Below are 21558 nucleotides of genomic sequence, written 5' to 3'. Positions count from 1 at the left end.
TATATATATATATATATATATATATATATATATATATATATATATATATATATATATATATATATATATATATATATATATATAAAATTCAAATAAAACAAAAGTAAAATCTTAAATAAAAGCAACATGAAAGTCATTTTATTCTCACTGTTTTCAGTAAGTAAAGATATATAAAGTACAGAACCGAGGCCAAAAGTAATTTAATCTTGTACCCAATCTTCTTTAGCCCAATCAGGCAATTGTGTGGAGTATTCAAAGTCCGGCCCCTTGTAACGCAGAGCATGCAAGTACATAACCAATTCCTTCTCTGTAGGGTCAGGTCGCACAATTTTACACTCCCCACACAAATGATCTCTGACAAACTTGTTAGCATTTGCAGTTCTAGATGATTCCTCAGAGTGAGAATTGCTGTTCTCCATCTGTGCACCATTTGTTTCTCCTTCCATGCCATTTGCAGAGGTCTCTGGTCCAGAATCCTCAGCCTGTAATGATGCTACTGGCAGTTTACAGGAACCGTCTTCACAGGCAGCACTTAGAGATTCAGCCATGATTGGCGGTTTACTGTTAACTGGGGCATCACCACTTGTACCTTCTTTTGTGCCACTCTTTAATGACACAACCTCATCTGGAATATCCAAAAGGTGCAGACTCTCCTTTGAACGATGCTCTTCAAGAAGGGCTTCTAGCAGCTCCTCATCATTCATACCCACAAGACCACCCTTGCCCCTGTGTGGGCCCCATGCAGAAGACCCATAAATGGGGTCATTAAGGATGGGGAAGCCCAGGAACTGGAGATGAACACGTATCTGGTGAGTGCGCCCTGTGAGTGGGAGACAGCGCACCACACTAGAACAGCCATTATAACTGAGCTTCTGGAAAACGGTGCGGCACTCTTTGCCTTTTGGATCTACCCTGCAGAGACCCACTTTGAAGGACACAACCAATATGGGTTCTTCACACACCACCTCACCATCTGGAAACTCACCTTCCACACGACAAACATATTCCTTCTCCAACTGCACAAAACAAAGGAAAGAACATATCAGAGAAGCCTCCTTTACAGCCATCTGGTTGTTTACTGGGTACTAAATGTGTTAGGTTTTACTGTTAGTCAAGAACCAACTGGAGGCATTTAATTACATTAGTTAAAAACACAGTTTAGCCAGCTGAACAAATATATTGATCTCAAAATGAAATTCAGGAAACCGGTGGGCAGTATGACAATATTCATCACTACAGTGTTAAAGTTACATATTACATTTTTTGAACATATTGTGGATACAGTCAGTACTTAAAAATGACAAACTACTTTTCATTACAATGAGAGCATATTTTTTCCTGTTGACTGGAATTACAGCACTGCAGTATGTGAAATAAAAATTACTGTAGTCCTGTAAAATAAAAATTACTGTAGTTTGATCACATTCCTGCAAATGTGGCACTACAGCCTCTTTTTTCCTTGTTCCAACTTTTCATATTCAAACATATTCTGAAGTGGATCATGTATCAGGGAAATGTTTTGAAGATATATTTTTGCCATACCAGCTGATTATGCATCAAAAAGGATTTAAAAAATCACCTTTTATATGCACAGCGATGTGTGTGGAAATGTAAGTAGTGTAAATGTTGAGTTGGCAGTGTATGCCTCACCTGTCTCTCTCGAACCATCTGGTCCAGTTTCTTTGACACCTCCAGAGTGCGGGCGAACAGAAGAACGCCAGAAGTGAGCCGATCCAGACGATGCACAGTGTGAAGGCCACAGAGGCCTTTCTCCTTCCCTAGAATGAAAATGACTGTATTGTGACGATAGCGTCCACAGGGATGTACAGGTAGCGACGCAGGCTTGTCCACCACCACGACTTCACCATCGTCCACCAACACTTCCAGTGACCGACCTATAACAGGGGGCTCATGACGATGGACAGTGTTCCTCATAAAGTCATTGTTCTAGAGAAAGGATGCACAAGAGTTAAAATGCTACAGTGGCAAAGTTTCTTGGAGTAGGAGTGCTGATCTAGGATCAGATTCCTCTCTCATTTGCTATGACCTTACTGATGGGAACCAGCACTCCTTACTCTGAGAAGCCATGGGGGGTTTTTCACAAAGCAAGACTTACCAGTTTAGCCAAACAAGCCTAAAATCAAGCCTGTTCAATATGAAAAGGGCTGAGGGACATTGCTAGTCAACAACACTGAACACTGGACATACTGCCCTGAAAAGCCCAGCTGGTTTCAGATGAGCTACACTGTTTTTTTAATGGTTTAGGTTAGGGATATCCAATCTTATCCACAAAGGGCTGGTGTCGTTGCTGGGTTTCATTCAAAACAAGCTAGAGCACACCTGATTCTACACGTTTAATAAGTCTGTTTGACTTCAAACTGCTGATCAGGTGTTTTCCTGCTTTGCTGGAATGAAAACCTGCAGCCACGCTGGCACTTTGTGGACAACATTGGACACCACTAGTCTAGGTGCTTGACAAGCTGGATATCCAGCTGGACTACATAAACATACTGGCCAACCAGCTAAGGTGGTCTACCAGCCGCTAGACCAGCAAAGTTACCTGGCTAACTCAGTAATCTTGCTTTGTGAAAAGCTCTCCAGATCTTCTCGTAATAAATAAACGTACGTGTATTTTGTCACACGCTGGTGTTCTTACCTTCAGGGTTATATTTAGGTCATCCACCGGTATTTCATTCAACCGAATGCGTCCATCCTTAACCGCCTTCGCGTAGTAGTCCAGGGGTTCAGCACGAAACTCACTGCTGAAAACTTCAAGCAGAGTCTTACCAACCCAGCGCCCCTTGCAGTAGGTTTTAAAGTCAAAATAATAAGGGTGCACTTTCCGAAGCCCGCCTTCAAAATAGTACGAGGTTTCAGCGAAGTGCTCCTGGCTGAAGCTCACGCCGGGGTTGCGTTTTCGGGGAGGGGGGACGTACCTCTCTCCGGGCCGGAGCTGTTTACCAGCCTTTCGCTTCTTACCGCTAGCTGCTGTGTACTGGTCGCCGGTGTCTTCACTCTTCCGTTTCCCTGTGCGGTTCTCCTGCCCGCCTCCGTCTCCGTCTGCGTCCCCCTGCGGCTCCGCCGTGGCTTCACTGACGGGCTCCTCTTTAGTCTCCATGTCGCTGCTCGCTGAACTCCGCCGGGACGAGAGGCCGAGCTGTGCTCTCTCACACAGCGACACAGAAACCCGTCCTTGTCTAATAAAATGGACTCTGAGCGAGAACGAGACAGCGAGCCTGTTTAACCGCCCTAACATCCACCACAGCACGCCGAACCACCAGCTAACACACGAGACCGCATTCTTGTCACATTTTGATGACGTCGTACTTTGAGGCCTCCTGCAGACCCAAACGCCTCTTTGGCTTTACACGCTGTAACGCCGTGTTCATCCTGTAGCAGCTGTCCGGAGACAGCCGTTCACTGCTCGGGGCTGTGAATAAGTAAAAGAAATGTCAGAACCTTTATTGTCAGAGGTGTTGAAGGAAGGAATTCCAGTCTGTGAGCCTCGGAAAGAAATATTCTGGTCCACACTGATCAGTCAGATTGGTCTTACGGACCTTCAGTAGACCAGTACTGGTGGACCTGGGAGCGTGAGATGGTGTGCAAGGCTGCAGGAGTTCGGAGAAATAAGGTGAGGCAGGGCTGTGTCAGCTTTAAACTTGAGACGCTGAAGTGCCTCATTCTCTGTGAGACAGGCAGCCAGAGCAGTTGATGGAGTATAGCATTTGTGGAAACATGTATTATGTTGTATAGTGGGGCAGTCATGGGCTGGAGGTTAGGGAACCAGCCTCGTTACCGGAAGGTTGCCGGTTCGATCCCCAGAGCCGATAGCACATCACTGAGGTGTCCTTGAGCAAGACACCTAACCCCCAACTGCTCCCCTGGCACTGCGGATTGGGCTGCCCACTGCTCCGGGCAAGTGTGCTCATTAGAGTGTATGTGGTGTTTCACTTCACGGATGGGTTAAATGTGGAGGTGAAATTCCCCATTGTGGGACTAATAAGGGTCACTTATGGGTCTTAATCTACGTCATATCAATCCAGAAAGCTCTAGAAACTGTTAAAGCATGCGTGTACTTCAATATTTTCGTGTAGTTATGTATATCCCCCTAGAAAAGTATGTGGTTGTATATTTATACGTTGTGTGCTGTTTTCCTTTCAATAAAAAAAACCTACAAATGAAAACTTCAGTACACCTGCACTAGATTTTCTATCAGATCTTCTATCTTCTTCTATAACACAATATTTATTTCAAAAGATAAATATACATTATTATAAAATTAAAATAAATTCTTGTAACTAACTTTTTAAACAGTTCAGTATTCATGTCCAGCAACTAAATGGCTGAATCTCAAATGGCTCCCTGCTCCAGAATGAAGGTCTCAAAATGATGCTTCCTGCATCCAAATATTCCATAATATGTTCAACAAAATGCGATTTGTGATTTAGACACAGTTACACAATTCACTACTAAACATACAGTTCACTATTTGGCCATGGAAATTAAAAAATATTGTTAGTTAAGTTGATTTAACTTTTCTGAGTAAGTTCCATACTTTTATTCATCAAAACAGGATGTTCTACTGCTCTGTTAACAATGAGCAATTCCATATGACCAAAGGGGTGAAATACGACAAGTGATGAAAACTCACTTTTTAGCCATATACAAGTATATAATACTAATAAATCTCACACTCAAGGTCACTTTACAATTCATGAAAAAAGAAATTAGGAAGAACAAAGATGAAAATGCTGGGTGAAGGGGAAAGTTTTATAAAAAGTTTAATCAGATATCAAGAAAGAACAGTCATAGAGGTGTTGAAGGAAGGAATTCCAGTCTGTGAGCCTCGGAAAGAAATATTCTGGTCCACACTGATCAGTCAGTTTGGTCTTAGGGACCTTCAGTAGACCAGTACGGGTGGACCTGGGAGTGTGAGATGGTGTGCAAGGAGGCAGGGCTGTGTAGAGCTTTAAACTTGAGAAGCTGAAGTGCCTCGTTCTCTATGAGGCAGACAGCCAGAGTAGCTGATGGAGTATAGCATTTGTGCTCAGACAAAAGAACATAAGGACCAAAGGAAATGTAACACTTCCGATATGGACTTTAATGGGTTAATTCTCTAGATAATTCTTGTCAGTGATTAGCTTAGGAAAATGTCTTCCATCACTCAGTTTATAAAGACTAGAACAAAACCATTTAAATATCAATTAAGAACAGTTTTGGGAACATCTGTCAATGGTTGACTGAAGTTCTGTTTTTAGTCAGTAAACAGGATGGCAGGACAGGATGAACAGGGCTGGCAGATGTGTTGCTAAGCAGCAGGTTTAGAAGAGGAGAGGAGAGGCCTGCACTCTTTCCTAAGTGTTCGCCGCACAGCAACACCAGAGCCACCTCCTGCAGGGGTAACCACACTGCAATCAGAGTTCACCGCTGAGGAGAGAAACAAACCCAAAGTTCACACACACATACAATTAGAGGAATCAAGATCAGTACAACTTTGTGTTATCTTTATCTGAATTAATTTCACCTTCCTGTGAAATTTGTTTAATTGTACTCAATATTTAGCTGTGCACAAACAATGACTTTGCTTCCTAAGTGTGTTGTGGAGTTTTGTCTCTACATAACCATCTTTACAGGTTCGTTTTCCACATGAACATAACAGTCAAGTTAATGCCTGTGTTTGACTTAGGTTGTGCTTAGACAAGTAAGTCAGATCTGAAGATGATTTCTGGCCTGGCGACAGAATCTGCAGCACCCTGGAATGAACAGATGGTAGTGGAACAGTGGAAAGAAAAGCATACGGCTGACCCAAACAGTTGGAGCCTTTTCCCTCCTCTTTTGTAACAATGGATATAGTAACAAACACCTCTTAATAAGAGCAGCACATTTTTTTAGTCAGTATTGTATTGTGCAAGTCTGTGTATTTTCCTTGTAACATATATACTATGAATGAAGATTTTAATTAGAAATGATAATGATCTTTGTTTTAAATGGTAACACGTCCACTGTGTAAGGGACAATTGTGCTTTTTTTGGGGGGGGGTTCCTACTAATAATATTCCTACTAATAATATAATTTGTGGTTATGTTTTTGACAGATGAAGCATGAGATAACAATACGTTTTGGTTAACTGTAGGCATATTTTATTTATACAGTTTTAACCTCCTATAATTGGACCAAATTTGCACCGGTGGCAAAGGATCAGAATACAATTTTATTACAATGTGTTGACTCTTGATAGGAACACTACGCAACTTCTTATGCTCAGTGTTCTGATCACTGATGTGTTTGGCTTATAATGACACATACCCTGGCCACTGGTGGTGTTTGTCTGTCAGTGGAACGTAGACCACACCCATGAGTGCTTTCTTAAGGAAGGTGCCATCACTCTGGCGATCATATTGCTCCAAAACCTGGCTTCCACCCTCTGGACCTACAGGCAGAACCAGTCTTCCACCTGGTTTCAGCTGTTCCAGAAGCTGAACACAGACAGATTGCAATGAAAGGTCTTCAGAACATGTTAGTAAGAGTGTACATTGTAGTACATAATAGTGCATTGTAGAATAACAGAACTGCTGAGATGCTAATGGACATTCAGGAATCCAAAACAATATTTGAAAAAGTGGGTAATATATTAGAAAATGTAGTACCTGCTTCTGCTTTGCTACCATGTGGCAGACAGGTAAATGACAAAATTATGCTTACTATGCTTAAAGCTACAATATGTAAATTTGGGGGATTTGGAGACCTCTCTGGAGGAAATGTATAATTGCATGCAACATGCAAAGGAACATTTTGTAACGTTTGTGCTTTCCCCAAACAGATTATTTCAAGCATGTTGAAAGAGTACTCAAAGAGAGCTCAGAATTTGGTAACACGTCGTCTGAGGTTGTAAGAGAATCATCTACTATTATCATTATATCTTCATCAGTACAATGTTGATTTTGCATTTGAGACCCAAACACATTAATACATTAGTTAATACATAAAGGGTGTGACATTATGTAAAGACACACGACGTGGTCTGAAAAGCTCCTGCGAAATCAGACTTGCCACCTCTGACTTAAATGATTATTTCAGTCTTTACAGGGTGACTCAGCAGCGCATACACACACACACACCATGTTTTAGCTCCTGACTCAGTAATGCTGCTTCTTTCAATTATAATAAACAAAAATCTTATATAGTGCATCTTTAATTGCCAAGCCCAACATAATCTAGACTGATGATGTTCATAGGCAGCAGTTAGTTTTCACTAGTACGTTTGTACTAACAGTCTAATAAGGAAATCTGGAGGTGTATGCAGAACGGGTGACATTTTAAAAACAAAATACAAACACTATGCATTTCTTTTACAAATCCTCTTATGCAAGGCATTTTCAACCTTGAGCAGTTTTTTGCTCAGAATGAAAACAGGTTTAGATTGCATTACTGGCATATCCTTGGTTTAAGTGCCTACCGCTTTGGGGATTGTTGGTGCTGCTGCACCAACATGAATGGCATCGTAAGGAGCCCCATCTGGATAACCTAACCGGCCATCACCCACTGGGAAAAGGAACACAGCTGTCATCAGACTAACACTCAGTCTTATGTGAAGTGAATATTATGATTTTGGCACACTGAGAGCATGTAACTATATTTCGATGATGTGCTTTTACTGCTTGTACTGATAAGTGAGTTACTTTGGATTTGTTGAAACATTTAGCTAGTTTTAATACTTTGGAGTATTTAAGAAACAAAGGAAGATACTATGTTTGTACAATAATACTTCAACTGCATTGAGTCAACACATCCTTTAAATAAATAAAATCCTGCAATTATTTCAGTGTGTTGTTTACAGCTTCAGCTTCATTTTCATTTATTCCAAATATGGAATTAAGCTACGAAATGTTATTCAGGTCTTAAATGCCCTACCCACTAACTTGATCCGCCCAGAGGTCAGCAACTCTGAGTCATCAGCTTGGACATTTTTCACTGAGGCTTGCACTAGTTCATCTATGTGCTCAATTCCCACCACTTTTCCAGTGGGTCCTACCTGCATATGGAAGATAAAGCCAAATTTAAAAAGTAACAACTGTAGCAACTACTGTATGCACACAGAAATGCTCTAAGGAATAAAAAGTACATGTTGTTTTATCCTAATGATCAAGGATTAAGAACATATACCAAGAATAACTCCTGTTCAGTTACACCTTGACCACTATTAAGCATGTTCTAAATCAACTGTATTAATAATGAGGTAATATGCAAAGATAAATGCAGTGCTATAAAACATCACATTTTTTAGTAGACATGTGCAACAGACTCACCATTCTTGCAAAGCAAGCTGTGAGATAACCACTCCCTGAACCAACATCCAGCGCTGACGCCCCTTCAGTTAACTTGTCACTGAGAATCTCCAATGCATGTGCATGCTACAAAAGGAACAAGACATTATCAATACTAAACCAAACACAGTCCATATGTTTATTTACAGAATCACGAAAACAAAACAAACTCTATGCTAGAGTAAGTACAGAAGTGGCCAGTTACTGGATCCTGATGATCTCCTTGTCCAGGTTAAACATTATTGTTCAGATGATGTCTCCATTCTTTGCTTACCATATGAGGAGCACTGATGGTGGCCTTGTAACCTTTGAAGCAAGCAAGTAAACAGTTTGGTTTGGTGAAAAAAAAAAATCTTTTTTGCTAATTACATGCTATTTTTTCATTTGCATATTAATACATGAACTCACCTATGTACTGAGGAGAATCTGCATAGGGGTAGTCTTTGGAATAAATCCCCCGATCAGTGGCAAGCATGGCTTCAAACACTCGATCACTACGGATAACTCCATGTTCTGTATAAATGATCAACACAGGAATGCTGAGTTCTATCTGGACTGTCTCAGTTGAGTATAATGCTATGCTGTCAGTTTAATAGTAATTACTACCTTGCAAACGGCTTATAAGCTCTGGATGTGTTCTGCCACTAGATATCCATGCCATTGTTCTAGATAGCAGCAAACCCATAGGGACCGCCACTGCAGCGAGCCTGAGGACAGACTGCATTTCCTGGATAGAACCCCCTGCACTGGATTACACATATAACCTTTCTATATTATACAGTTTATTATATGCATCTTTAACACTTATCATTATATAATCAATATACATACACAAACACACATTCATAATTATTCCTTGATAAAAAAGATCATCAGGAATTTCTACAAGATTCTTATTAGAATAAAGAATGTCAGAAACATAACAGTACATGTTTTGAGTTAACCCATAATTCAAATCAATATTTGATGATGCATTTATGTTACTCTGGAAGACTCTGTTTAGGCATTGCTGGGCAACATAGTTAAAAAGTCTTAGTTTGATTCATTTGAATGCATTTTTAACTGTGTTCAAAAAAGTGCTACGTGCAAGCAAGTGTTAGCATTACTGCCATTACTGAGTCTAGTTCCAGTTTCTGCATATTATCAGCACAACTTTTTCATGAAAAAATCAGCCCACAATTCCAATAGTGTAGTTCAGCCAAAAAATATAAACTGCACTTTATAACAGGACACTACACAATTCCTGTAAGACATTACAATAGGAATGTTATATGGAGACTACAAAATATTATAGATTACTATAAGAACTTTAAGAGACCCTTATGAGTCCCACAACGGGGAAATTTCACCTCCGCATTTAACCCATCCGTGAAGTGAAACACCACATACACACTAGTGAGCACACACACTAGGGGGCAGTGAGCACACTTGCCCGGAGCAGTGGGCAGCCCTATCCGCAGCGCCCAGGGAGCAGTTGGGGGTTAGGACACCTAAGTCACGTGTCCTCATCAAGCTGGGGTCCTTCCGATCACAGGGCCGGTTCACTACCCTCCAGCCCATGACTGCCCCTATACAGTTTTTTAAAGTGTTACTGCAGTTAGGTTCTTGTTAAGGTTCTTTTTACACCACTTCTTCTTATTAGAAGTAGTAGAAGTATCTTCATCATCACTACTATTATTATTACTAATGTCACCATTTCCACTTTCCAATAAATCATAATTTTTGACTAATATAGATAAAATATCAGTATTATTATAAGGAAAATTGGCCGTCTTTACAGATCAGACATCAAAATTAAACTAAGTTTGTTGTTTCACCCACTGTAGGCATAAATTAATGTGAGTGTGCCCTTTATAAAGAAGATCTATGGTGAACTGAAAAATGAAATGAGATTTCATATCGTGGTGTTTCACCTCATGGTAGTATTCCTGCACCTATACTACAGTAATCAATCCTACTTGTATAGTATCCAGCAATAATCTATAGCAAATGTCCTGACTGACTGGAAGATTCTTATCTCCTAAAAAAAACCGTAATATTATTATAGTAATTATTCACGTTTTAAGACGAGGCGTGGACATGTGAGCTAGAGAAACTGGGTTAAAACTGACGATTTAAAACTGCTTCACCAATACTCTGCAATATTAGCAGATTATCTTACATTCACTGGCAGCACTCACAGTGGCACTACAGTAGTTACTGAGCCTACCTGGACGCTGCTGCAGTCCAGACTAGCGCGAAGTCCAGCACTCACCTTCACTCCGTCAGTCGGTCAGCTCCGCGGTCCAACACCGGCCTACATTACACAGGCACGACAGTATGGCGTAGGAGACTGGAGTTGAAGAAATCTTTAGAAAATCACATGGCCTCGATATGGAATTTCTGTGCCACAAGAAAACAAAAAATAATATGCAGCGAATACAGCACAGTTATAGTTATCCAGATAAGTCTATAGCGGGAGACGTGCCCTCCATGAACGCGTCCCCAAACGTGTACGAAGCTGAAGTCGGCGTCTTACTCGCATTTGTCCGTTCCACCTTAAATGGTGCAGCAGTTCCATTCTGGCAGTTCAGGCTGCACGAACTGCTGCACCATTTAAGGTGGAACGGGGAAATTCGAACAAGAAGCTGGAGAATAGGCAGCTGGCTTCAGCCTCCTCAAACACGTCTAGATTTGCAGCAAGATAGCATCAGAACATGAACACCGTGAGACGTACTGTGTCGTTTTGCGCGCTTGTGTTCTCCACAATTTGAATTTCCTCTGTAATGTTTCAAACTTGACGTTTCTTGAAAAAAGGACGTTACATCTAAAGACCTTATATAAACTTCACCCTGAAGGCAGCGACGTGCATGAACGTACGCACGGAAGAGAAAGTCTCGGCGCAAAAGCTTAGCCAATCACATCCATGGACGAGTTGACTGACACGTGTATTGTCCAATCAAATCTCTAAATGCGTGATCGCTGCCGGTAGCACGTATCGGAGTGGTGATATTGATCTACCCGTGTTTACGGAGGAGAGCCTGGCCGCTTTGACCATAGTAAGAATGGAATTCCTGAGTTAATTCAGCTAACCCAGGCTATTTAGTTATTCGTTTATTACACCTTTCGTGAGCATTACGCGCATTTTAAGGTAAGAGTGTAAAAGGGTACAGCAGTGCTTGTTTTACATGTCTAGTTCATGCCCCTACAGATATAACCTAGCCAGCTATTTAGCACGAAGCCGAAGCCAGGTTCTTATTAGAAATTTCCCGTTCCACTTTAAATGGCTCAGCAGTTACACTTAGCGCTTGTATCGCTACACCATTTAGTCGATCAAGAAGCTGACTGAGTCTTGTTTAATAAGAACCCACTAAGCCCAGCTTTATCCGTCCTGTTGTTGTACACAGTGCTTATGTGTTTTAGCACATAAACGTTGTTTTCTCAGTCATGATCGAGGATTCCGAAAGTTTGGAGACCCGGTCCAGTGGAGACCTCTGGTCCGAGATATGCTCCAGTCTGCCTGAGCCGGGGGAGCAAGGACCAAATGATGAACAGTTCACAGATTCATTCCAGCCTCCATCGCAAGAGAGCAACCAGAACTCCACTTCTCCCAGTGCTGCCTTCAGCCCGTGGGAACCAATGGCAGACTCTGAAGTTTACATCGCCACTTTAGGTACCATAACATTCACCTTTTACTTCTTAACTACACGATTAAAAAAGATGGTTCTTCAAGAGTTCTTTAGTAAAGGCATTGGTTCTATATAGAACCATTAACACTCAAAGAACCATTTGCATGCTTAAATTGTTCTTTGCATAATTAAATTGTTCTTCAGATTAATGGATAATGTGTTGCATTTGGTCCTATATGGAACCTTTGGTTCTAACTAGCACCAAAAAGGGTTCTGTTATTTTTACAATATCAAGCTTGTAACAATAGAAAAACCTTTTTAGTGCTATAAAGAACACATTCTCCATAAATCTGAAGAACCATTTCACCATGCAAAGAACCATTTAAGCATGCAAATTGTTCTTTGAGTGTTCCTTGTTCTATATAGAACCAATGTCTTTACTAAAGAATCCTTGAAGAACCATCTTTAAGAGTGTAGTTGTCTATTATCTTGTTGTTCATGTCTGCTTTGGATTGCAGAAAACCGCTTGAAGAGAATTAAAGGCCAGTCGAGCGAGGTCACATCAAGGGAAATGCTCCGCTCATTGTCCCAGGCCAAAAAGGAATGCTGGGACAGGTTTCTCCACGATGCACAGACTTCAGAGCTGTTCCAAGAAGGAGATCTAGATCAAAGGTAAGCAGGGTGGAAAAAGTCCCTAAACTATTTTTAGTACCTGTCCACTAATCTGTCCATGTTACTCTGAAAAAGTCACTGAGTTCATTTTGTCTACTTCATAAAAACAGTTGAACTATGAACTGTAGAACTTGTCTTGGTTATTGTGTATGAGTATTTTAACATATCCTCCAAAATTCTTGCATAACATCATTATGTATCTGTTAGTTTGACGCCAAGTATTCTGGCTGCACTAGCTTTAATTTAATGTTCCTACACCAGGGAGGGAATGCAGTAACCAGAGAAGAGTAGTTTAAACCCATAATCAGGTAAAAGTATTGTAACTTCAGTTAAATGATTCAAGTACAAGTACAACTACCTTAATGCAACAGTGCATACAGTATAGTAGAGTTTATAAAAGCAGTTTTGCCATCTCATTCTATGGAATATGTCATTTGCTGTGTTATATCTTTCTTTAGAAACCAAACAGAAGTGATTTTGCAAATAGTGTGAAAGCTGGAATTTTGCTTTAATTACTTAAATCTTAATCGATTCGCAATCACCCATGTTAACGTACCAATACAAGTTGAGAATTTACATACTGTATGTCAGGCTTTTCTGTGAAGCCCTTTTTGCTTTTGTTGAAATTTTGGTCAGACTAGATGTGTAACTTGGTTGGAAATGTAAATTTTCTGTCAATTTTCTTGCTTTGGCAGTGCTTTGGAGCAACTGAAGCGCTGGCTGTCCCCTGAGCGGGTGGCCATCAATGCAGAAGAGCTGGAGTACCTCCTTCTGCCATCACAGAGCAGAGAGAGAGTTGCTGCTCAACACTCATCCAGCACAGCTCATACAACAGAAGAGCCTGAGGAGGAAGAGAACTCCTGCCCAGAGAAATAAATTCCACATCATTCACCCTCCAATAGACTATAATGACCAGCAGACAACTGAGACTGAATTCGAGATTGAGTGCGTCCTTCTCTTGTGTCCTCATCGGCCTACTGCGTATGGTGGCTGTTTGGTCTCCATGAAGGACGACACTGAATCTCTTCAGTGGAACAAGTTGCGCACATGCATAAATGAGTTGTAGAGGACTTGAGCTTGGTTCTCAAATCCTCATGTATTTTAACAAATGCTGTTCATAAGTACACTATATGTCCAAAAGTTTGTAGACACCTGCTTATCCAGGGTCTTCTGAAATCGAGGATATTAAAAAAAAATTTCTTTGCTGCGGTAACAGCCTGTACCCTTCTGGGAAGGCTTTACACTAGACATTGGAACATTGCTGTGAGGATTTGACTGTAGCCACAAGAGCATCAGTAAGGTCAGGTGCTAATGTTTGTTGATTAGTTCTGGATCACAAATGCCTCTCCAACTCATCTCAAAGGTATTGGATCGAACTCCATCACTTCAGAGAATGCAGTTCAGTTGCTCCAGAGCTGAGTGCTGGGGGGGCTTTATACCCTTCTTATATGATGACTTGACGCTCATGTGCAGGTGCTCCAGAGCACCAGGATTCTACTGACAGTGCTTTAGTTTAAACAAGCTGTTTGTGTGCAAGAAATGGATCCACCTTAAAATAGCTTCATTTACTAATTATAAGGGGGGTCTGGATACTTTTGGACATATGTTGTGTCAAAATGCTTCATATGAAGTCTGATTCTTTATCATTTTTGTTTGTCTAAACAACTTGAATCCATGATCCCCATTATCAGTTGCCATAAATGTGACCTCTGTTCAAGGGTGATTCTTTCACAGAGTTTGCCCAAGATTTCATGTCAGTGTGGAATTCCATCTCCCGCTAGTTCTGTACTTCTCAAGCCATTCCTCAGTGCTCCTTAGAGGGTCCAATTTTTTACTCTAAGCTTTAGGAGTTAAGATCAAGCACCGTCTAGAGGGGCCCTGAGGACCACTCTTAGAGAACATACCAGCCTCTAAAGGTGAGCCATTTTTCTATTTGCACCTGTTTTGCAAAGTTCATAGCTTTGTACCTTTTCTTTATCTTTCTGTTTGTGGAGTGAGAACAAGGAAATTGGTGCTTAAATTTGTGTCACTTTTTCTGCAATGTCTACCAATACGAACTGACATCAAGTGAATATATCACCTCATCTAATACGGGCCTGTTGGTCCTATAATAGAACCACAAATAGTTAAAGATGGTGATATTGTCGTGAACAATGTTGTAAGCATTCTGTGTGAATCATGCTCATTTAATTTGTATTCCAGGAGATGTGAGGAAAAGCAAATAAACTGCAGGTCTAATTGGACTCTGGTCTGATTTGTGTGGCAGTACATAGTGCATACTAACGGCACGGTCTTGTCCGCCGGCTGCCAGCAGATGTCAGTGTTGTTGAATATGTATGAGGTGGCGTTCGTGTCTGAGGCGGCGGACAGGCGGTTATAATTGGGCGAGACGTCGATCTGCAGTTTAAATCTTTCTTTTCTGCCCGTAAAACTCCGGATAAAAGATGAAGTCAGCTGTATTACTCGTTTTCAGTCGGTGTAACATGGACAAGGGTATTCACGACCTAAAATCCTCACACAACAAGGAGCTCTGCTCCAGTTAACGTTATCTGAACTACAAGCAGGTCCATTAATAAGAAGGCGAGATGCTACTAGGAAGCCTAATGATATGAAAATGGCTTCGATTGTTCCTGACGCTTTGTAACTACGTTTAGCCCACCTGTGGCTCTTGTTAATAAAGTCTGGTGAATGACAAACACTTGCTGTAGGAGTAAAGGTTCCAGAGGTTGGTCCTCATCCACCTCCCAGCACACTGACGCAGTGAACGAGGAAGGTAGAGCTCTCCATGTGTGTCCCTCCTACTCTGGTGTGGACTGATGTGAAGAGTCGTTGATTGTGAAGGACTGGTTTCCCCTCAAGGGCTTTAAAGGATCATTCCGTTTTTACTGCAAGATCCCTGAAAAACGCCTAGCTGTGCATTGGCACCATGTCTGGATCACCAGCTGTCCACTGAAGATGTGAACAACTCGACAAAGAAGGTAAATATTGCCTATTATATCCAATAAGGTGCATAGTAAAATGGAAAGAAGCTTGAATAACTGTGAACTGTCATAACTAAAGATAGTTATTCAAGGGTTCTTTAGTAAAGGGAATGGTTCTATTTAGAACCATTTCATGCTTAAATGGTTCTTTGCATGGAGAAATGGTTCTTTAGATTGATGGAGAGTGTGTTTTATATGGTATAGCACCTAAAAAGGTTGTGCTTTTAACAAAAGAAAAAAAAATGCAAAGATCTCTACAGAACTTGTGGTTCTAAATAAAGAACCATGCCTTTACTGAAGAGCCCTTGAAGAACCATGTTTTTTAAAGAGTTGGGTGGGGGGTGAATAATATCTAAATGTTTGAAGCGTCTGTTTTCAACTGTTTACTGTGTAGTTGTCAACTGAAACAAACTTCAGTATTCATTTATTATTGCCTTTATCTTATTTTTTTGTCTATATTTTAATTTTGAATTATGCTTATGCATGAACACTTTGTGAAGCCAGTGCCACCTTGCATCACTAATACAATGTAGAACCAAAAAATCCTAAAAGGCTCATTAATAAGTGTTTTACTGCCTTTACACCGGCAGTGTAAAGTATCTGAATGGTTCAAATGGGAATACAATTGAATACAGTTACTTGAATAATATGAGTATGAATATTAATATAAGTCTTATTCCCCATTCTTATTCAATACCACAATAAGGGCTACTTAATTATGCATATGTAAGCTGACCCATTTTCAGAAATGTTAGTGATCTCCTTATTTATTAGTATGGAGTACTTATTAAGATGTTTTTTTCAGTGTTCAGGCACCATCAGTCATTTCCTTGTAACTAAAGCTGTTCCCATGTCTGAAGAACAAGACTAAGCTGCCTAAATTTGCAGCCGTTATGTGAACAATGAAATGTTGAATCGGCAATCAACCTCTTGAACTATTCCAGGCACTTCAGCGAGAGATGGAGAGTGGAGAGAAAAAGGAAGGTTCATTGTCTTTGATTTAGATGGCAAAAATGAAAGCTTTGAAAGAGCCTCCTTCTAGAAAAGTGCAGCGAGGGAAAAAAAATTATCAGTGTATTTTAGTGTGATTCTTTTCAGTGTATTGGAGTTTAACAAAACACAATATTCCCCCTCGTCTGCCTGTGATCAATTCAGCTTCAAAAATTGAACACTGAAGATTTCACAGGCTTTTATATCCCTCTCAGTGAGCAGCTGAATTCTTGGTTACATTAGGCAGAAGCCAATATGTCTAGTCAAGCAATCCAGCCTTAGCCATTTCAAAAGGTAAAGATTACCGATTCAAAGCAAGGCGCCATTGAACGTTCATGGAATTTTGCAGCAAAAGGTCTCTAATGCACAGGAGCTTGCTGAAGTGAGGGACACATGTATTAAGTGTTTTCTTTAGATTCCTTCTGAAGCCTGCTATTAAGCTGAGTCAAGCCGAAAGCAATAAAGCACACCCCATCAACAGAATTACTTCAAGATGTACACGGTGCATCAATGAAAGAGCAATAAAGATGATAAAAATCTATGATATGTGCCCACTTTGGGGATTTAGTAGGAGATTTCATTGTAATTTTGACAAGTTTAATCTGTGTTCATCTAATCCATTTTATATTTGAAGCAGCTTAGGAGGTCATGATAGGGCTTTGGTTTGAAAGACATTAAGTGGCCTCTGTCAAGCATACAGATAACACTTGACCTCTCCTTTTCACAGCCTTCATGAATGCAGTCTATTACGTGTGCTCACAATACATAATATACTCATATACACTTACTTATAACAGGTGATAGCTGTGTGCCACATACTATGACGAACATGGACTATCTCCTGAATGGAACCTGGAAGAACACAACTTTTGGCGTACCTCCACCCTCTCCCTCCTCTTCCTCCTCCTCCTTCAGCGGACTGGACCTTCTGATGGAACTCAAGCCACTCTTTGTCCCTCTCTACGCAATGATAGTGCTAGTGGCATGCTCTGGAAACCTCTTCCTCCTCTTTCTCATTGGAATGAACAGGAAACTCCACAGTACAACCAACTTCTTGATCGGAAATTTGGCCCTGGCTGACTTGGTGATGTGCCTCTTTTGCGTGCCCCTGACCGTCTTTTATGCCTTTGATGAACGTGGATGGGTTTTTGGTCACTTCATGTGCCGATTTGTCACACTCATGCAGACTGCCACTGTCTTTGCCGCAGTCTTGTCTCTGACCGCAATCGCAGTTGACCGTTACGTCGTAGTGGCCTATCCCATTCGCCGCCGTGGAGGACGGCATTTCTGCACTGGCTTGGTGCTCAGCATATGGCTGTGTGCCCTAGCCATGTCCACTCCTGCCGCCCTGCACACAGTCTATCTGGACCTGAGCGCTACAGGTCACCACATGGCCGTCTGCGAGGAGTTCTGGCAAGGCCAAGAGCTTGATCGTCTCATCTACTCCTGCTTCTTCCTCATCCTGTCCTATTTCGTCCCTCTGGCAGCTGTGTCAATATCCTACTGCGCCATCTCCCACCACCTCCGGCACAGGGCTGCACCTGGCCTGGTGGCCGCCATCCCATCCAACCAGGAGAAATGGGGCCGCAAAAGGCGTAAGACCTTCCGCCTGCTGCTGGTGTCTGTGCTATGCTTCGCCTTCTCCTGGCTGCCTTTGCAGGTGGTCAACCTCATACGTGACCTGGACACTGACTTCATTATCCTTAGTAAGAACCATATTAACGTGATCCAGGTTTCATGCCACTTATTAGCCATGAGTTCAGCTTGCTTCAACCCCTTCATCTACGCCTCTCTGCATGACAAGTTCCTGGCCTACCTGTGTCGCCACATGTTCCAAAGAGGGAGGCACCATCAACCACAGAGCAGCTCCACCACCTCCAGCCGCCTGCCCCGCCAGCACACCAGCACAACTCTAGCTGACATTCCCATGGCCGTTGGCAAGATGCTACAAGACGGAATCTGATTTCTCCAAGGAGGCTGGGAACTCATCTTTGGATCTACAGATTGCTCATTGGCACCAGTGTAGATGCGTAACTCTGTAAGAAGATAAACTGTGGATTTAAACCATTTAGAACCAGTGAAGTCTTCAATGCATCATGTGTTCTAAGGAACAGGTGGTAGGAAATGGCAGTATACAAAGTGGATAATACCATCACCCTGCAAATGGAGGAATGAAGCTTTTGATTACCCATCCAGGCAGGAAGACCACCAAAACCAGCACTTGAGACTCCTGAAGATATATTCACCTACTGTTTTAAGTTGCTCTGGATGTTAAACATATAAAAAGAATGTAAAAATTTAATCTACAGTTCAAATGGTAAAAGAGGGGAAAGGAAAGCTCATTAAAGTGAACAAGGAAGACAGACAACTTTGTAAGCATAAAATGAGGACACACTCCTTCCTGGAGTGGTCATGGCAGTCTGCAGTGAGCAAGACTTTAGAGAAAATGTACTGTTAAATCTGTCATGATGAGATTTTAGCTGACGGTTTTCAGATAAATAATTATTGCTTATCATATGCAGCTATTAAGTACAAGCCTGAAGTGGCTAAATTGGCTGATTAACTTTCTTGCTGCCTGCGTCTCAATAAATGTGTTTTGCTTTCTTTTAGTACATGCATTTTTACAACCCTACAGATGACATTCTGTTTGTTGTGATGTAAACATATCATTGTAAAAACTAACAACTGTGTTAAATAACTGCCATCAGGCATTTATATAATAACTGTGACAGGCCTACTGCACTACTGTAGGACTATAAAGATATTAAAGCTGAAGAAGTGCTGTCTGTCTGCTTCAGGACATCCAAGTTCTTGAAAGAGCATGCAGCAAGTTATCTTTCATTTCATGTAGGCAAATTTTGAGTAAAGCAACATGAATAGCATGGTTCCCAATACTTTTAAATTATTTTTAAATAAAAACTAGGCTAGAAACAGGGCATCTTCCATCCTGTAATTGTGTCGGACAGACTACTGACCTGTTTTACAAGAGCTGGACAAAACTGGTGCATGTTGCAACATGTTTGCAATCTACAGCCACCTCCAAGTGTGTTCTCCAACAGAAAAGCTGCAGAAATATTCTTTGAGATGTCCAGAAAGACCAGTGTTGCACATTGTGCAACTTATCATATAGTCAGCATTGTGTAACTAGGAATAGTGTAGGTCTTTTAAGATCAAAGTGTCCTCTGAAGCACTTGGGCTCCAGACCATAAACCTGAGGAAATCTCTGGGGACACAGTCAGAATTTGTTAGGTAATGTAGGCAATGGCTATGTTTTTAATGCAACAAGCCATGGCATATCCACCATACTTGAGAGATTCTTGTTCGGGGGCCACTAAATTAGCCAGATGTTTGTCTTTTCATCAGAGTCCAGTGTGGGAAAATTACTGCTGACGCACATGAACAAAATACAAACATGAAGCACACCAGACAATATTTTTGTTCTATAAATTTATACCTTTTTGTGTAAAAGGCCATGTAGAATATGTTAATTGTATGGATGCTTGGCAAACATTGCATCTGCCACTTGAAAGGACATTACAGCACTGTGCAAGCTGTTGTGTATTATTTGATAGCACATGAAATAAGGCTGTTGCTGATCAGTGCAGCATAATTGTACTAAGTAGCGTCATCTGCTGTACCTTTTGTCTGTTTATTGTATTTGCTTGGCTGCTTTGTATTGTTACAAACTGCTCACTATTCACAGGTGCTTTTCACACCGAATTCATTATTGCTTTGCTTTAATGGACTGTATTGTATTTGTAACAACGAACTTGCTCAGTTGGTTTCATACCAAAGTCAGTACAGCACATATACATGTGTTCAGATTTCTCTTGTCCTCTAAGGATTAAAAAGGTGAAGAATACAAATATCAAGAGTCCCATTTTCTACTTTCAAACTGAACTGGAGTTAGTAAGGCCAGAAACATACTCAACGTAATTAAACAAACACAAATGACCACACCTAGCCAATGCATTACATCCTTCAGGACAAACACAACATAAGTTCTAAGCATTACTATGGCTACAGAGGACAAATCAGAGCATATATAAAATGAACTAACTTTACTTTTACTGCAGTAGTCATAATATCTAAACATGTCAATAAGAGTACTGTCTGCTTTATGTTTTCTGTTGGAATGAAGAGGCAATGGTGTATCATGTACAGTGCCCTCCACAATTATTGGCACCCCTCATTAAGATGTGTACTTAGGCTTCTAATATTTTTTTTTTTTTTTATTATATAGGACAATGCAAAAAAAGAGAAAAATTCAACCTTCAATTAAAAAAAATGCCACATTAAGAAATAGTTCTTTTTAAATGAAATCATCTGTGCCACAATTGGCACCCCTGATGTTAATACTTTGTACAACCTGTTTTTGCCAACAAGACAGCACTTAATCTTCTCCTATAACATTTCACAAGATGGGAGAATAAAGAAAGAGGGATCTCTGACCATTCCTCTTTACGCAATCTCTCTAAATAGTCCAAAATCCTGGGTTCTCTCCTATGCACTCTCTTCTTCAGCTCACCCCGTAGCTTCTCAATTGGGTTGAGGTCTGGGGTCTGAGAACCATTTATGTGTAGATTTGGCCACATGTTTAGGGTCATTATCTTACTGAAAGACCCAGTGACAACCCATCTTCAGCTTTTGGGCAGACCAGATTTTGATTTAAAATGTCCTGGTATTTCAAAGAGTTCATGATGCCGTGCACCACAATAAGGTTCCCGGGGCCTGTGGAAGAGAAACAGACCCACAGCAGGAAATAGGCCTCTGTGTCACATCATATTTATACCCCAGGGAAACAGGAAGTGATGAATTACTAATTAAAGGTTGCTAGATACTCTGATCAACTTTATAAACTACAGTAGAAATGACAGAAATGCTTCAATTACATTTATTTTCTAGGAAATGTTAGGGGTGCCAATAATTGTGGAACAGGTGATTTAATGAAAAATAATGATTTCTTAGTCAGGGATTTTTTTT

The 21558-nt window shown here is 40.9% G+C and overlaps 4 protein-coding genes across 9 annotated transcripts; 2 read left to right on the top strand and 2 right to left on the bottom strand.

The window, feature by feature from the left end:
• Window positions 1–111: 111 nt before the first annotated feature.
• Window positions 112–3357, bottom strand: rpusd2 (RNA pseudouridine synthase domain containing 2). Of its 3 annotated transcripts, none has more exons than XM_037542206.1 (4): window positions 2657–3357; window positions 1651–1947; window positions 986–1016; window positions 112–820 (listed from the first exon to the last, which is right to left on the bottom strand). In XM_037542206.1, exons 1-4 carry the CDS (start codon window positions 3254–3256, stop codon window positions 201–203), a joined length of 1548 nt encoding a protein of 515 aa, XP_037398103.1. In that variant the 5' UTR covers window positions 3257–3357; the 3' UTR covers window positions 112–200. The 3 variants fall into 3 exon arrangements, with proteins under 3 accessions (XP_037398103.1, XP_037398102.1, XP_017549872.1); XM_037542205.1 differs by having other exon boundaries at window positions 112–1016; window positions 1651–1778; window positions 1896–1947; XM_017694383.2 differs by having other exon boundaries at window positions 112–1016.
• A 1407-nt stretch (window positions 3358–4764) lies between these two features.
• On the bottom strand, window positions 4765–11208 carry pcmtl (l-isoaspartyl protein carboxyl methyltransferase, like). Of its 3 annotated transcripts, none has more exons than XM_037542207.1 (10): window positions 11041–11208; window positions 10534–10706; window positions 8931–9070; window positions 8733–8837; window positions 8599–8630; window positions 8307–8411; window positions 7912–8032; window positions 7457–7542; window positions 6307–6476; window positions 4765–5391 (listed from the first exon to the last, which is right to left on the bottom strand). In XM_037542207.1, the coding sequence occupies exons 3-10, from the start codon at window positions 9046–9048 to the stop codon at window positions 5355–5357; spliced, it is 774 nt and encodes a 257-aa protein (XP_037398104.1). In that variant the 5' UTR covers window positions 9049–9070; window positions 10534–10706; window positions 11041–11208; the 3' UTR covers window positions 4765–5354. The 3 variants fall into 3 exon arrangements, with proteins under 3 accessions (XP_037398104.1, XP_017549874.1, XP_017549875.1); XM_017694385.2 differs by having other exon boundaries at window positions 10579–10706; window positions 11041–11207; XM_017694386.2 differs by having other exon boundaries at window positions 4765–5427; window positions 10579–10706; window positions 11041–11206.
• Window positions 11209–11282: 74 nt separating this feature from the next.
• On the top strand, window positions 11283–14847 carry ccdc32 (coiled-coil domain containing 32). Of its 2 annotated transcripts, none has more exons than XM_017694388.2 (4): window positions 11283–11362; window positions 11749–11976; window positions 12451–12604; window positions 13300–14847. In XM_017694388.2, exons 2-4 carry the CDS (start codon window positions 11751–11753, stop codon window positions 13478–13480), a joined length of 561 nt encoding a protein of 186 aa, XP_017549877.1. In that variant the 5' UTR covers window positions 11283–11362; window positions 11749–11750; the 3' UTR covers window positions 13481–14847. The 2 variants fall into 2 exon arrangements, with proteins under 2 accessions (XP_017549877.1, XP_017549876.1); XM_017694387.2 differs by having other exon boundaries at window positions 11295–11454.
• Window positions 14848–14857: 10 nt separating this feature from the next.
• Window positions 14858–20608, top strand: prlh2r (prolactin releasing hormone 2 receptor). The gene is made up of 2 exons (XM_017694343.2): window positions 14858–15582; window positions 17373–20608. Exon 2 carries the CDS (start codon window positions 17396–17398, stop codon window positions 18536–18538), a length of 1143 nt encoding a protein of 380 aa, XP_017549832.1. The 5' UTR covers window positions 14858–15582; window positions 17373–17395; the 3' UTR covers window positions 18539–20608.
• Window positions 20609–21558: the final 950 nt, after the last annotated feature.

The sequence above is a fragment of the Pygocentrus nattereri genome, chromosome 10, assembly GCF_015220715.1.
Source record: "Pygocentrus nattereri isolate fPygNat1 chromosome 10, fPygNat1.pri, whole genome shotgun sequence".
Lineage (NCBI taxonomy): Eukaryota > Metazoa > Chordata > Actinopteri > Characiformes > Serrasalmidae > Pygocentrus > Pygocentrus nattereri.
This window is presented reverse-complemented; position numbering and strand designations above follow the sequence as displayed.

Coding starts and splice junctions, on each gene's coding strand:
- rpusd2 (XM_017694383.2), bottom strand. CDS start 3,256: ATGTTAGGGCGGTTAAACAGGCTCGCTGTCTCGTTCTCGCTCAGAGTC. Junction 1,948..2,656: donor ACCTAAATATAACCCTGAAG/GTAAGAACACCA, acceptor TCCTTTCTCTAG/AACAATGACTTTATGAGGAA. Junction 1,017..1,650: donor AGATGGTTCGAGAGAGACAG/GTGAGGCATACA, acceptor TGTTTTGTGCAG/TTGGAGAAGGAATATGTTTG.
- pcmtl (XM_037542207.1), bottom strand. CDS start 9,048: ATGCAGTCTGTCCTCAGGCTCGCTGCAGTGGCGGTCCCTATGGGTTTG. Junction 8,631..8,732: donor AGATTCTCCTCAGTACATAG/GTGAGTTCATGT, acceptor CTTGCTTCAAAG/GTTACAAGGCCACCATCAGT. Junction 6,477..7,456: donor CACCAACAATCCCCAAAGCG/GTAGGCACTTAA, acceptor GTCTGTGTTCAG/CTTCTGGAACAGCTGAAACC.
- ccdc32 (XM_017694388.2), top strand. CDS start 11,751: ATGATCGAGGATTCCGAAAGTTTGGAGACCCGGTCCAGTGGAGACCTC. Junction 11,977..12,450: donor AGTTTACATCGCCACTTTAG/GTACCATAACAT, acceptor TTTGGATTGCAG/AAAACCGCTTGAAGAGAATT. Junction 12,605..13,299: donor GAAGGAGATCTAGATCAAAG/GTAAGCAGGGTG, acceptor TTGCTTTGGCAG/TGCTTTGGAGCAACTGAAGC.
- prlh2r (XM_017694343.2), top strand. CDS start 17,396: ATGACGAACATGGACTATCTCCTGAATGGAACCTGGAAGAACACAACT.